A 14,289-nucleotide genomic window follows, 5' to 3' on the forward strand; every position below is an offset into this window, starting at 1 on the left:
TACTGAGTCAGTTAAGCATCTAACTCTTGATTTTGGCTCAGGCCATGATCTCAGGGTTGTGAGATTGAGCCCCACGTCAGGCTCTGTGCTGGGCATGGAGCCTGCTTGAGATTCTTTCTCTCCCTCTCCCTCTGCCCCTCCCTTCCTCCCCTCCATCTCTCTCCCTCTTTTAAAAAAAAAAAAATCAAATTAAAAAACTGGCAAAAGAACACATATTTCACTGAAGAGGATCTATGGATGGTTAGATAAGCATTTGAAAAGATGGTCAACGTCATTAGCAATTAGGGAAATGCAAACTAAAACCATGATGAAATATCACACCTATTAGAACTGAAATAAAGAAATCTGACAATACTAAATGCTGGTGATGATGTGGAGAAATGGAATCTCTCATACATTCCTGATGGGAAGGTAAAATGGTACAATCACTGGAAAATAGTTGGGCAGTTTCTTGTAAAATTAAACAGATGCTTATCACTCAACTGAGAATTCATACTTCTAAGCATTTATTCCAGAGACCCAAAAAGTTAAGTTCACATAAAAACCAGTGGAGAAATGGTTATAGTAGCTATATTTGTAATAACCCAAACTAGAAACAATCTGAATGTCTTCCAACAAGAGAATGGATAAACAAACTAGGGAACTCCCAAGCAATGGAATATTATCCTGTAATAAAAGGAATGAACTATTGACGTGTGTATAAAAACTTGAGTGGATCTCCAAAGGTTTCATAGTTTATGATTTTATTTATGTTACATTCTTGAAATGGCAAAATTATAGAAATGAGGAACAGCTCACCAGCTGCCAGGGGTTAGGGATGGGGGAAGGGAGTTTCTTTGTGTTGATGGGACAGTTCTGGATGTTGATTACGCTGGTGGTTACATGCATCTGCACTTGTAATAAAACTGCATATAACTATACACAACACACACAGTGAAAAATGAATAAGGTCTACACTCTGGTTAACGGTTTTGTCTCAATGTCAATTTCCTTATTTTTATATTGTACTATATATGATTGTGTTGGTAATTATTAACGATACACATTTGTCAAAACTCACTGAATAGGTGATTTTTACTGTGTGTAAATTATATCTCAGAATGCTAATTTTTTTTTCTTTTTTTTAAAATTTACTATGAGAAAGTTGTTTTTTTTTTAAAAGATTTTTTATTTATTTATTTGAGAGAGAGAATGAGATAGAGAGAGCATGAGAGGGGGGAGGGTCAGAGGGAGAAGCAGGCTCCCTGCTGAGCAGGGAGCCCGATGCGGGACTCGATCCCGGGACTCCAGGATCATGACCTGAGCCGAAGGCAGTCGCCTAACCAACTGAGCCACCCAGGCGCCCTCAGAATGCTAATTTTAAAATATAAAATAATAGGGGCGCCTGGGTGGCTCAGTCGTTAAGGCATCTGCCTTCGGCTCAGGTCATGATCCCAGGGTCCTGGGATCGAGCCCCGCATCCGGCTCCCTGCTCCGCAGGAAGCCTGCTTCTCCCTCTCCCACTCCCCCTGCTTGTGTTCCCTCTCTTGCTGTCTCTCTGTCAAATAAACAAATAAAATCTTTAAAAAATAAAATAAAATAAAATTTAAAATAACAAATAGTACAGTCACCGAGAAAGAGAGGAAGGAAGGAAGGGAGGGAGGGAGGGAAGGGGCAGGGAGGGAGAGGTGGGGGAGGGAAGGAAAGAAGAAACAGTAACTTGGGGGTAAACAGAAACCACCCAAAGTGAAGGAAACACACACACACACACACACACGTACACGCACGTGACAAAAACACATTCATGTCCTCAGAAATGTAGGAGAAGATACTGGATCCATGCAGTAAAAATCAGATACAAAAAAAAATAGGATACTCATGAATTAAAACTGTGACAGCAAATTTGAAAAACACAATGGTTAGAAGGCTTAAGTTGAAGAAATCTCCCAGAAAGTAGTCAAAAAGACAGAAATGGAAAATGAGAGAAAAGATAAAATTGGATGACCCCTCTGGGAGGTCCAGCATCTGAACGGTGGAAGTTCCAGAGTGGGAAACAGAGGAGAAATTAGAGAAATCGGAGGGGAGAGAATCCTCCCCAACATAGGAGAATTTCCCAGACCTGAAGGGAAACGTGCTTTGAGACCGAAAGAACCCAATAAATGCTCAGCACGACAGTACTCACTGTGAAATTCAGAACACGGGGGACAAAGAGAAGATTCTAAAAGCTTCCAAAGACGACTGGCTCCTGAGAGCTCATTGTTAAATTTTGGGAATTTTGCAGCCAGTTGCTAAATTATTGGTAGCATGAAATCAGCCCTGATGGGAATATTTACATCATTATTTATATCATGGAATCTGCTAAGGGGGGAAGCTGGCTTACCGGCATATTTCTAAATAGTTAAGTAAATTACAGCATATAATTTATGCAGCCATTAACAATAATAACTATAAAGAATGTATAGAGACACAGCAAATGTTGGGGCACCTGGATGGCTCAGTTGGTTAAGTGTCCAACTCTCAGTTTCAGCTTAGGTCATGATCTCAGGGTCCTGGGATAGAGCCCTGCGTCCAGCCTCTGCCCCTCCCCCGCAAAATAAATAAGTATACCTTAAAAAAAAAAAAGCAACAGAATATGTTGACATAACATTAAGTTAGGTAAGTAAACAAAAAGTATAAGCACACTATGAATACAATTAAGGTAAAATATATTCATAGGGACAGAGACCAAAGGAAATAAGCACAGGAAAAAAGTTATTTTGTTACAATGATGCTAGGAGTGTTTTAAAATTTACTTTAGGGGCGCCTGAGTGGCTCAGAAGTTAAGCGTCTGCCTTCGGCTCAGGTCATGATCCTGGAGTCCCGGGATTGAGCCCCACATTGGGCTCCCTGCTCCGTGGGAAGCCTGCTTCTCCTTCTTCCACTCCCCCTGCTTGTGTTCCCTCTCTCGCTGTCTCTCTCTCTCTGTCAAATAAATAAATAAAATCTTTTAAAAAAAATAAAGTTTACTTTAGATGATCTTTATTACTTGCATAAATAAGATTAAAAACCTTTGCTCAGCTCACCCTCTCCAAGCACCTACAGAACAAAGCTCAAACTTGCTTAATGAAAATCCTACAAATGATGACTTGTTCCCCTAAGACCTTCTAGGAATCGAGGCAGGTAATTTTTAATTTTGTTCTGCCTGCCCACCCCGGAGTTATCTTGAGGAACCCCCAGCATCAGGGAGAATCTGCACACCCCACTCCCACGTGTGTCTCTGTGGTAATGTTTATCACTTGGCTGGAGGTGAGTTATCCCTTAGCTTAAGAGTCTGCTCTCCGGGGAAAAAACTGTCTTCTTGGCTGCACACCATAGGCACTTTAAGCAACTGTTCAATGTTTGCCGAGGCAGGGTAGGACGGCCATGATAATGCTGCCTCTTCCATGAAGCCCTCCAGATTCCCACACCACCACCATCCTTCCGGGAGAAATCACACTCTCCCTCTCTCGTGTTGGTATAGCACTTGCTATGACCTTGGGCGGATGGACTTATTCTCTCTGTAACTCAGCTTCCTCATCTGTAAAGTGGAGGCGATAACCGTACGTACCTATGCCAACAGGTGATTGTGAGGATTAAACCAGGTTGTGTTTTCGACACCCTGTGCCAAGCTCATGCTAAATACCCAATAAAAAGAAGCCACTGTGATGATCATTTTGGCATTTGCCTTGCTGTCTGCTATTGCAACATGTAAAACTCTCACCTCCGCTGTTAGATTGAAAACTCCTCTTGGGCGAGGAATATATCCTGTTTATCTCCGTACGCTCCGTAGCGCATGGCATGCTGTCTGGCAAATGGTTCCTGAGCGTGCACAAAGAAGCACACACGGAGGCCATATGCATGTGCAGGTGTGTGCATACATTTGTGGACACACCTGTACCAATACGTCCTTTTGTTGGCTGGACTGTCTGGTCTGCAGCATTCACGGACCACCTCCACCTTCTGGACGCGCAACATTCCCCGGCATGGCACCTGTGATCGTCCCTCTCTTGGATCTCCACCGACTTCTCTGACCGCTACTGCTCAGCCTCCTTCACGCCCCAGTCCCTCCCCCATGGCCCTTAAGTGTCTGGTCCCCCATAGTGCCATCTCAGCTCTGCTCTTCTCACTTTGGGCACTGTTGAGTGACTCATCAAAACCACAGAGGAGTATAGAGAGGTTACAAGCCTGGGTGTCGCCAGCCTCACCCTCCCTTCTGACCTCCAGACCTGCAAAGCCTGCGCTCCTTCCTTCGCCTCCCTCCCCAGCGCCCATCACCAGCGCTGTGGGTGGCTTCGTGGCCTTCAATGATAGCTCCCAAATAAGGATCCCATCCTCCACCCTTCTCTCTGTCCTGCGGCCACGTGTCAGCTCAGACCCCTCCACTTTCTCCCTGGACCCTGCTGCCACAGTGAGCTCTCCTGGGGTCACTGTGAACAGAGCGGTGCATACACGGATAGATGGCGAATAAATCAACCATCGTATCTTAACTGTAGAACCTAAGTGGTAGGTATATTAGTGTTTGTGGCAATTCCTTCCACTTTTTCTGCACTTCAGATTTTTCATAAGATATCGGGGGAAATATCCTTCACTGGTCTCTTTTGACTTTTTGGATAAAACTCAGACTCCTTCATGGAGAACATAAGGTCCCCTGCGATCTGGCCACTGCCTCCCTCTATAACCTCATCTGCTGCCCCTCACACATGTCCCCTTCCCATAAACCATCCCAAATTACTTGGAGCCACTGGGAAGGGTTGGGGTATTTCATTCCTCTATACCCACGGACTTGCTGTTCCCGATTCCCAGAACGTTCTTCCCTATGTTCTTCCTCCCAAACTCCTGTGTGCCCTTCAAACTCATCTCAAGCGATGCCTCCTCCAGGAAGCCTTCCCTAAGCCAGTTCCAAAGCTCCTCATCTGGTTGCCATGCCTCTCCCCAGGCTCAGCAAAGGTCTGTGGCATGAAGGGCCCCACCTAGGACTGGCTTTGGAGCTATGCTGCTTCACCGGGAGACCTGGCCCCAGGACTCGGCTCTGGATCACGGAGGATCTCTAATTTCCCCCCTCAGAGGAAGTGTCCTCAGGCCGTTCCTCTGCGTGTGCGCGACAAACACACTTGGCTGGCTGAGCGGATCCGACACTAGATCCGGACAGGCCAACCCGGGGAGGCCCACCGAGCCCCGGGGCCTGCAGGAGGGGCCCCGCGACCAGGGGTGGAGGTCCCCCGTCCCGAGGAAGAGGTCCAGGCTGGGGTAGGGAAGAAGGCGGGGCCTGAGGCCGAGCAAGTCGGTGTCCCGGGCTGGGGACGGAAGTTGTTGAAGTACCATTAGTTTCAGTTTTGTTTCTCTCTCAGGCACCCAGCCTCAGCCGCGTCCAGGCCTCGGGGGGGACTCCCACTCCCCGTCCTGGAGCCCAAGGTCAGCTCAGGCTTGGTAAGGAGGGCCGGGGAGGGCAGATGAAGGAGGAGCTGAGCTGGAGGGAGTGGGGGGAAGGAAGCGGGAGGAAGAGGGAGGGGGAGGGGAGGGACCCGGAAGGCGGGAGGAGAGGAGAGGGTGGGCGGGAGCACCGCACCTCGCCCGCTCTGGGACCAGAGGCTTGACCTGCCCTGGGAAAGAGCCCCCTCTCACTCTGTGGCCTCTCCTTCCGGCCCCCACTCCCCAGAAGTTTGGGGGGACCCCCCCTCCCACAGCCAGTCTCTTCCTGGAGGATTTTGCCACTATGCTGGCATCTGGGGTGGGGGGAGTCACAGATGGATGCACACAACTCTGAGGCTTCTAGGAAAGCGGAGGCCCCTTGCAGCCGGACAGGCAGAAAGGCCTCTAGGAGATGAGGCACGGGGCCTGGTGACCCCGAGGTCTAGCAGCTGGAAGGACAGCAGGGCAGCCCCCTCCCCACAGCCTTCCTTCCTTCTGCTCCAGAACCCCTACTGAGTTAGTCTGGCAGGAAGTAGGGCCCACACCACCCCTGATGCTGCTCCCAGGGTCTAGAAGAAGACCCGTGTGTGGGGCTGCAGGAACTGTGGCCCCCTTTTCCTGCCCAAGCTGCCAGGAGTCAAGGTGATTCTGCCCACCTGGACCCTCCCCTGCGTCCCTTCTCTGCCTGCCCCCACCCCAGCACCTGCCCCCCGGCTGGACCTCAGCACTCCTCACACAGGCCTCAAACCACACTTGCTACAGGCCCGCCAACCCCGGGGTGCTAATCATGACCCTGTCCGCTCCCTAAGGCTGGGCTTCTTGGTCGGGTCCTTTCTCACAGTACTAGGCACCAGGCGGTTACTTTTTGCCCCTTCGTTGAATGTATGCACAGAGCTGGGCGGCTACGTAGTTTAAGAGCAAGCGGCCACAGGCCCTGGGAGACCAGAAGAAGATTTCCTGGCCATTCAGGTGAGATCCCCAGACCTGGAGGGGCTTGAGGATTGGGGGCGGGGGGGCGGAGAGGCAGGATGGCAGGCTGGAGGGGCCGCGGGGGAGGCCCCTCTCTGCACTCTGACCCGACCGCTCGCTTGCAGCATGGTTTCCCAGGGATCCTCGCCCTCCCTCCTGGAAGCCCTGAGCAGCGATTTCCTGGCCTGTAAAATATGCCTGGAGCAGCTCCGCGCGCCCAAAACGTTGCCCTGCCTGCACACCTATTGCCAAGGCTGCCTGGCCCAGCTGGCCGACGGCGGCCACCTCCGCTGCCCCGAGTGCCGCGAGACCGTGCCCTTGCCGCCCGCGGGCGTGGCCGCCTTCAAGACCAACTTCTTCGTCAATGGGCTCCTGGATCTGGTGAGGGCCCGGGCTGGCGGAGACCTGCGCGCGGGGAAGCCCGCCTGTGCGCTGTGTCCCCTGGTCGGGGGGGCGGGCACCGGGGGCCCGGCCACGGCCCGGTGCCTGGACTGCGCGGATGACCTGTGCCAGGCATGTGCCGACGGCCACCGCTGTACCCGGCAGACCCACAACCACCGGGTGGTGGACCTGGTGGGCTACAGGGCGGGCTGGTACGACGAGGAGGCCCGGGAGCGCCAGGCGGCCCAGTGCCCCCAGCACCCCGGGGAGGCCCTGCGCTTCCTGTGCCAGCCCTGCTCCCAGCTGCTGTGCCGTGAGTGCCGCCTGGACCCCCACCTGGACCACCCGTGCCTGCCACTGGCCGAGGCCGTGCGTGCCCGGAGGCCCGGCCTGGAGGACCTGCTGGCTGGTGTGGACAACAGCTTGGCCGAGCTCGAGGCCGCCCGGACGGTGGAAAAGGAAGCCTTGGCCCGGCTGCGGGAGCAGGCGGCTAAAGTGGGGACCCAGGTGGAGGAGGTGACTGAGGGGGTCCTCCGGGCCCTCCTGGCCCAGAAGCAGGAGGTGCTGGGGCAGCTACGGGCCCACGTGGAGGCTGCCGAGGAGGCCGCCCGGGAGAGACTGGGGGAGCTGGAGAGCCGGGAGCAGGTGGCCAGGGCGGCGGCCGCCTTCGCCCGTCGGGTGCTCAGCCTGGGCCGCGAGGCGGAGATACTCTCGCTGGAAGGGGCGATTGCCCAGAGGCTCCGGCAGCTGCAGGGTTGCCCCCGGATGCCTGGGCCGGCCCCCTGCCTGCTGCCCCAGCTGGAGCTCCATCCTGGGCTCCTGGACAAGAACTGCCCCCTGCTACGGCTCTCCTTTGACGAGCCCCAGCTCCAGAAGGACAGTGGGAAAGACGAAGCGGCAAGCCAGGGAGGGGATGAGGCTCAGAACCGCACGCAGGATGGAGCCAAGTCCAAGAGACAAGGTGGAATCCAGCCCCAGAGCAGGGATGGAGCTTACACCCCAAAGGAGGACAGAGCCCAGACACCCCAGGAAGATGGAGCCCAGACTCCGAAGGAGGACAGAGCCCAGACACCCCAGGAAGATGGAGCCCAGACCCCAAAAGAGGGCAGAGCCCAGACACCCCTAGAAGACGAAGGAGCCCAGACCCCGAGGGGCAGCAGATCCAACAAGAAGAGGAAGTTCAAAGGCAGGCTCAAGTCAATTTCCCGGGAGCCCAGCCCAGCACCTGGGCTAAACCTGGAGGGCTCCGGCCTCCTCCCCAGGCCCATTTTTTCCTGCAGTTTCCCCACACGGATGCCTGGAGACAAGAGGTCTCCTCGGATCACGGGGCTCTGTCCCTTCGGCCCCCGGGAGATCCTGGTGGCCGATGAGCAGAACAGGGCACTGAAGCGCTTCTCCCTCAGTGGTGACTACCGGGGCGCGGTGCCCGTCCCCGAGGGCTGCTCCCCTTGCAGCGTGGCCGCCCTGCAGGGGGCTGTGGCCTTCTCGGCGGGCGCGAGGCTCTACCTCATCAGCCCCGACGGCGAGGTGCAGTGGCGCCGGGCCCTGAGCCTCTCCCAGGCTAGCCATGCCGTGGCCGCGATGCCGAGCGGGGACCGGGTGGCCGTCAGCGTGTCGGGCCACGTGGAGGTGTACAACATGGAAGGCAGCCTGGCCACCCGGTTCATCCCGGGGGGCAAGGCCAACAGGGGCCTGCGGGCGCTGGTGTTCCTGACCGCCAGCCCCCAAGGCAATTTTGTGGGGTCTGATTGGCAGCAGAATAGCGTGGTGGTCTGTGATGGGCTGGGTCAGGTGATCGGGGAGTACCGGGGGCCGGGCCTGCACGGCTGCCAGCCAGGCTCTGTGTCTGTGGATAAGAAAGGCTACATCTTTCTGACCCTTCGCGAGGTCAACAAGGTGGTGATCCTGGATCCAAAGGGGTCACTGCTCGGCGACTTCCTGACAGCCTATCATGGCCTGGAAAAGCCCAGGGTGACCACCATGGTGGACGGCAGGCACCTGGTTGTGTCCCTCAGTAATGGGACCATCCACGTCTTTCGGGTCCGCCCTCCTGATAGTTAAAGGGCTAGGACTGGGGAGGGACTCGGGGAGGGGAGGGGAGGGGAGGGGGGAGGGCTGTAGGGAGGGACGAGGGAGGCGAGTTGGCCATGGGATGTGGTGGCTGAGGGCAATTTTCCCGGAGGGCAGGGCCTGGCAACCTTTCAATGTGAAGTGCCAAACTGCTAACCCCCTCGTCCGGGGGGTGCAGGGATGGGACCAAGGGCGGTGTTGTGACCCCAGCTCTCAGAAGCAGAGGAGGAGGGGAGGAGGGCGCCGGAGCTAACCGTGCCTCCTGCTTTTGTGGGTGACTGCCTCGTCGCCACTGCCCTTATAGATCAGGTTTCTGAAATTCGTTAAGTGTTCTTCGAAACCATTCCCGATGGAATGGCCCAGGGAGAGTCTGAGTGTGTTTTGGGGGAGAGAGGGGGGTTGGGGAGCTTTGGCAGAAGGAATCCCCGGAGCCAAGAAGGGCTCAGGTATGTCAGGCACGTGCCTTCTGGAAGAGAGCTGAGAACCCAGCTTCCCCTCAGATTGGAACAGGGAGATAGGCCAGGTCGCATGAGGCCTCGGATTTTGACACGGCCACAGCCGGGAAGTAGAGGCTCCTCGGGTCATAGTGTCCCCCAGCAAAGTACAGAGAAAATCTGGCCTTCATTTGGCTGAACTAAAGGGTGAAGGGATTTGCCCTCAGGTAGGCCATTGTTGCTGAGGACAACAACCTCGCCTGAACTGTGGAGGCCAGGTGTGGGACTCCGGGGCCAAAGCAGCTGGAAAACCTGAGAAGTCAGTAGTGGGGCTGGGCTGGATGGAGGAATGAAATCCGCAGGGAAGGATTCCGCTGGAGGTGAGCTGGGACCGCAGGTCTCTTGCATGGGCCATGGACATGTTGAGCCAGGAGCAGTCGCGTGAGGACCAAAGGGAATTTAATGTAGGGATCGTGGACAAGGGAATGTTCATGGGAACCAGAGGGATTTTGGACAAGTCTGGAGGGAAAGTGCAGGGCATTCGGAGTGGGGAAAAGAAACCCTTTTTCTAAAGAGGTCATTGTTTGTTCGTTGAAGTGATAGGGGAAATCGTCAATGTCAGGCAGACAAATTCAATTATATAAAAACTTCAAACGTTTGTGTAGCAAAAAATAATGAAAGATGAAAGGGAAACCAGTTAAGAGGAGGAAACTATGTAGAATTGGTCTGAGTAAGAGCTGAGCCTCCTGTAGAAACAGTGACCAAGAGATGTACTTGGTTCAAAAGACCCAACAGGCTGGCCCCCAGGAGGAAACACAAACAGGCCAGCACCAGGAAACTATCAAATAAAGCCAACCCCTTGCATTCGCCAAAAATACATTGAAAAGTTTTGTCATGGGGTGATAGACTCCCAGCGCTATGGAACTCTGCTTTTTGGAGAGCCGTTTGGCAATACTTGACAAAGGTAGAAAGAAATGACTATAAGACTAAGTTATCTCACTTTGGGGAATACATTCTGGGAAAATAATTCAAAAGAAAGAAAGTATTTGCACAGAGATATTTGTGGCCACTCCTATATCACAGTCATCGACTGGAAACTGCTTGGCTGTGGGGGACAGCCAAGTAGATTGTGGTCTATTAGGACCATGAGCTATTACCTTCACATATGACAACTATGAAAACTATTTTGAAGAATATGATGCTATGTGATGCAATCGTAGCAAAAAAAAAGAGAGAGAGAGAGAGAATTTGGAATTATGATCACATCATGATAGCCACAAGGTAAAATTATGTCTGAATAGTTATCGAGTGGAAATAGGTTCAACATTTGTAAATAGTGATTTGGGAGACTGGGTTCTGGTCCTTTCGTGCTGTTTCTCATATATCCACATTTCTACTTCAGTTATAATTGACCATTAAATAGCATGTATGCTTGAATATTTCCTTCAAAAACATACACCTCTATAAATGATATTCGAGAATAGCTATTGGATTTGCAAATGAATGTGTCAGTTAGAGCAAACGAGACTGGCTGTTTGAAGGAGAGGCAGGAGTCTGGAGGAGAATTCCCAGCTGGCCGGGGCCCCCGGCAGGGAGGAAGGGCCATAGGGGGGGGCCCTGTCTGGTGACTGACCAAGGAACCTGCCCCTGCCCTGGGGAGGTATGCAGAGGTCAGGGAGTCCTCCGGGGTGATCAGATCATTGTGGAGTGTCCACAAGGCAAGGGAAGGTCTTGCTGAATTCACCAACTAATTCAGACCAAGTGGTGTTTCTAGGGAACCAACTAGTATCGGGTGAGTTGTGTGGGGGTGGGGACAATGTCTTCTCTTCCTTGCAGCTCTCTTTGCAGAGAGCACAGTGATGGCTCATAGTAGGTGCTAAATGAACGTCTGTGAAAAGAATTAGTATCTAGAAAAAGCACAAGACAGCAATAAGACTTTCCAGAGGTTTCCCACCTCAGATGTCCAAGCCCCAGCCAATCAAGTTGTCCAAAACCTTGGCTTGTGGGAAATCTCTGGTAGGGGGCACTGTGGACACAGGCCACCATATGCCTCCCAGGGGGTGGCCCAGCTGAGTCACAAAAGAGATGAGACTGGGGTGTCTTGCTTGTGTGTGAAGGGGGACCTGGTGAGTCATAGGCCCTAAGGGATCCTATACCTTTGGGTTAGAAAAACAGTTTTGCAGAGCTGCATGGGAACCATGGGAATATCACTTGGCTGCAAGAAGAGAATCCCATAGATGCTTCAGAGCTATAGGGACCACGTGACTTTCCAGGAAGCTGTAGGGATCCTGGGAGGCCGGGCATTGGAAGATTGACCAAGTACTAACTTTTCCTCATTGAAGGGCAGGGGTAGCAAGGCATGGAACACTGGCAAAAGGTGAAACAGAAGGAAAGTACAGCATTGAGCAAAATTTGGGGGTAAAATCTCCAGCACCTTAACTGTGATCTAGGGATCCTACACAGCACGGCAAGAAAGTTCTTGGTTAAACTACAGATGTTAAGAAATCAGGAACATCCTGAAAGATACAACCCCCCACACACACACACCCACACCCACATTTGACTATGACAGTTAACTTGATCAATCATTCCATTTTGTGTTTGGAACTTTCCAGGTTGTGCGTATACCGGTGAAAGAAGCATGCCATTCGGGTAGAGAGAGAAGGAGTAGAAAACCTCTTCCATAGTCTTTGTGTCTAATAAAGGGAAGGGAATGAGGTAGCAGAGACCTGGTACCAAAGACCTCCGGCTCCTCCACGAAATAGCTGTGTGATCTTGGCTAGCTTCCTAACTTCTCTGAACCTCAGTTAGTACATCAGTAAAACGGGGATCACAGTAGGCACCATGCCCACCTCTCGGGGTTGTTTGTGAGTACTGGGTGAGAAGCACGGAGAAGTGCTCAAATCCGAAGTATGGGTTCGGAACAAGCTTAGCTGACCTGTGCTGACCTAACACAAACTCTTCCATTGGCGTAAGCCTGCGTGGGGGTGTTATACGCACATATTGTGAGGTTAAGCTCAAGAAGGTCCGGGTAGCATTGTTACCTATTTCTCCTTTGGAGGAGGTGTTTTGTTTTGCTTTGTAGCAGTTATTTGAAGAAGCCATATGTGTAACTGTAGGAGCAGAAGGGACCAAAGGCCAGCTTGCTAAGACTCAGTGCTGTTCTGAAAGCCAGGTGAGAACCAGCCTGTGCCAATGAAGGACTGATAACCATAGACACTTAGGAAAAGTTCAAAATGGCAAGCATGGCCCGATCTTTTGATAATTTAGAGGAACTGTAATTTGGGAGGGACTAGCTCTCCTGTCATTGTAATCTTGTTATTACTGTATCTGTAAAGCCGTGTCATTCTAATACATGTTACAGAGATAGAATTCCAGAAGGGTAGAGGTCTGAGAGGGAAGTCAGAAACCTTCCAAGGAAATGGGTGAAGTTGGTGATCTGGGCTGGGCAGGATTCGATAGGTGGGTGCCAAGAACAAGGTGTTTGACCATCTGTCTGTGACAGGGCAGCTGACGATTATAGTTATCCTGCAAATGAAATGGGAGATTGGACAGGGCACAGAGGTCCACTTCGGGCGGTGGGGAGGGAGTGGTTTTGGACTAGCTGGGGCAGAGAGCTGCCAGGGTGTGTTCAAGAAGATGTTCCTAGCAGGAGAAAAGTCAAGTTCAGATGCAGACTTAGGAAAATAGGTAACTTGACTAAAGATAGCAGAACCAGCCTGCCCAACTGGTTCGTGAATATAGTTTAATTAAATGGGTCAGGACAGGAGCAAAAATAGGTTTTCCAGGGACCACGGATGGCCTTTGATAGGAGAGTGGAGTAGGTACAGTGGGATCAAGGCAGGACCTCACCTGAAGCCCCAGGTGAGGAGCCTTCAGGACCAGGTAGAGAAGGGCCTGTATATAAAGAGGCGATTAAGAAGGAGTTTGGGGGAGATTTGGGAAGACAACCTGACTTGTCTCCGGAGAAAGTCTGAACTGGTTGGCTTAGCAGCCAAGAGAGACGGGGTTGAAAACAGAATCGGGACCTCGGTACCCATGGTGTCAGCCCAGCAAAGTTTTCTTAGTTGCCTTGGGCTGAAGAACCTGCGTGGGAAGCTTTCATTCTTTCGTGTACTTCCTATCTTTCTCCTGTTTCTTAATAAATTCTTTTGAAAAAACGTGACCCTTCTGTTAGATGGATTCGTGGCCGTGGGGAACAGTCAACACCAGAGAGCAAAGGGCCCAGATATCATGACTTCCCCTGCTGTAGCTCCAAAGATGCCAACACACAGTCCTTGGGGGACACTACAGGAGCAGGGTGACCCACAGTCACCATCTGTTGTCCCCCTCAGTCCCCCCCAACTCCTGCCTATAGACGGAAGGGGCCTCTGGGCAGAGATGTGGATCTTCCAGGCTAACCCTTGGTGGGAGCCAGCAGGTGACCTGGCTCGGCAGACCTGCATGTGGGCACACTCAGGTGGGGTACAATTGAATGAAGGGGTGGGGTAGGGGGAGGTGGGCGAGGGTCCCAGGTCAGGGTGGCTGTGCCCACCACCAGTCTCTGCTTGTTTCTGGTTTGGAGGAACCAAACAGGCATCTGTGGGCACCTTCCAGCATGCATGGTGGGCCCTGCAGGGCTGGGAGGTATTGGGGCTCTAGGATCGTCTGCTTACTAGCCAGCCCCACCCACTCTGACCTAGTGTCCAGAGCCCCTCGAGGTACTCCTGCCCCCTTGCCACCAGCTCTGCCGAGCCAGAAGGGGAAGGAGCTTAACCCGCACAACTTCTGGCCTCCCCATCGAATACAGATAGAATAGCAGTTACAGAGCGCCCCCCTACCTGTGCTTCCTACCCATCGGCTTCCAGAAGCCTCAACTCCTACAAAGTAGGAATCGTTAACATGATTTGACAGACAGGGACACTGAAGATGGTGAGGTTTGCTTGTTATAAGTAGATTTGGATTCTGACTCCAACCAGCCCTGACTCCCGAACCTGTGTCCCTCTTCCTGCATTCATCAATGACAGCTGAATGGAATGAGATCGGAGGT

General features: G+C 52.4%; 1 protein-coding gene across 4 annotated transcripts; it reads left to right on the top strand.

Moving 5' to 3' along the window:
- The first annotated feature begins 4,979 nt into the window (after nt 1-4,979).
- TRIM56 (tripartite motif containing 56) lies at nt 4,980-13,425 on the top strand. 4 transcript variants are annotated; one of them, XM_006733719.3, is made up of 3 exons: nt 4,980-5,424; nt 6,248-6,375; nt 6,501-13,425. In XM_006733719.3, exon 3 carries the CDS (start codon nt 6,502-6,504, stop codon nt 8,815-8,817), a length of 2,316 nt encoding a protein of 771 aa, XP_006733782.1. In that variant the 5' UTR covers nt 4,980-5,424; nt 6,248-6,375; nt 6,501; the 3' UTR covers nt 8,818-13,425. The 4 variants fall into 4 exon arrangements, with proteins under 4 accessions (XP_006733782.1, XP_030884455.1, XP_030884456.1 ...); XM_031028595.2 differs by having other exon boundaries at nt 6,299-6,375; XM_031028596.2 differs by having other exon boundaries at nt 4,980-5,409.
- Nucleotides 13,426-14,289: the final 864 nt, after the last annotated feature.

This window comes from Leptonychotes weddellii, chromosome 5 (genome assembly GCF_054177405.1).
Source record: "Leptonychotes weddellii isolate Sample4059 chromosome 5, ASM5417740v2, whole genome shotgun sequence".
Lineage (NCBI taxonomy): Eukaryota > Metazoa > Chordata > Mammalia > Carnivora > Phocidae > Leptonychotes > Leptonychotes weddellii.

Bases quoted from the DNA above. Each gene is read 5' to 3' on its own strand.
- TRIM56 (XM_006733719.3), top strand. From the start codon at position 6,502: ATGGTTTCCCAGGGATCCTCGCCCTCCCTCCTGGAAGCCCTGAGCAGC.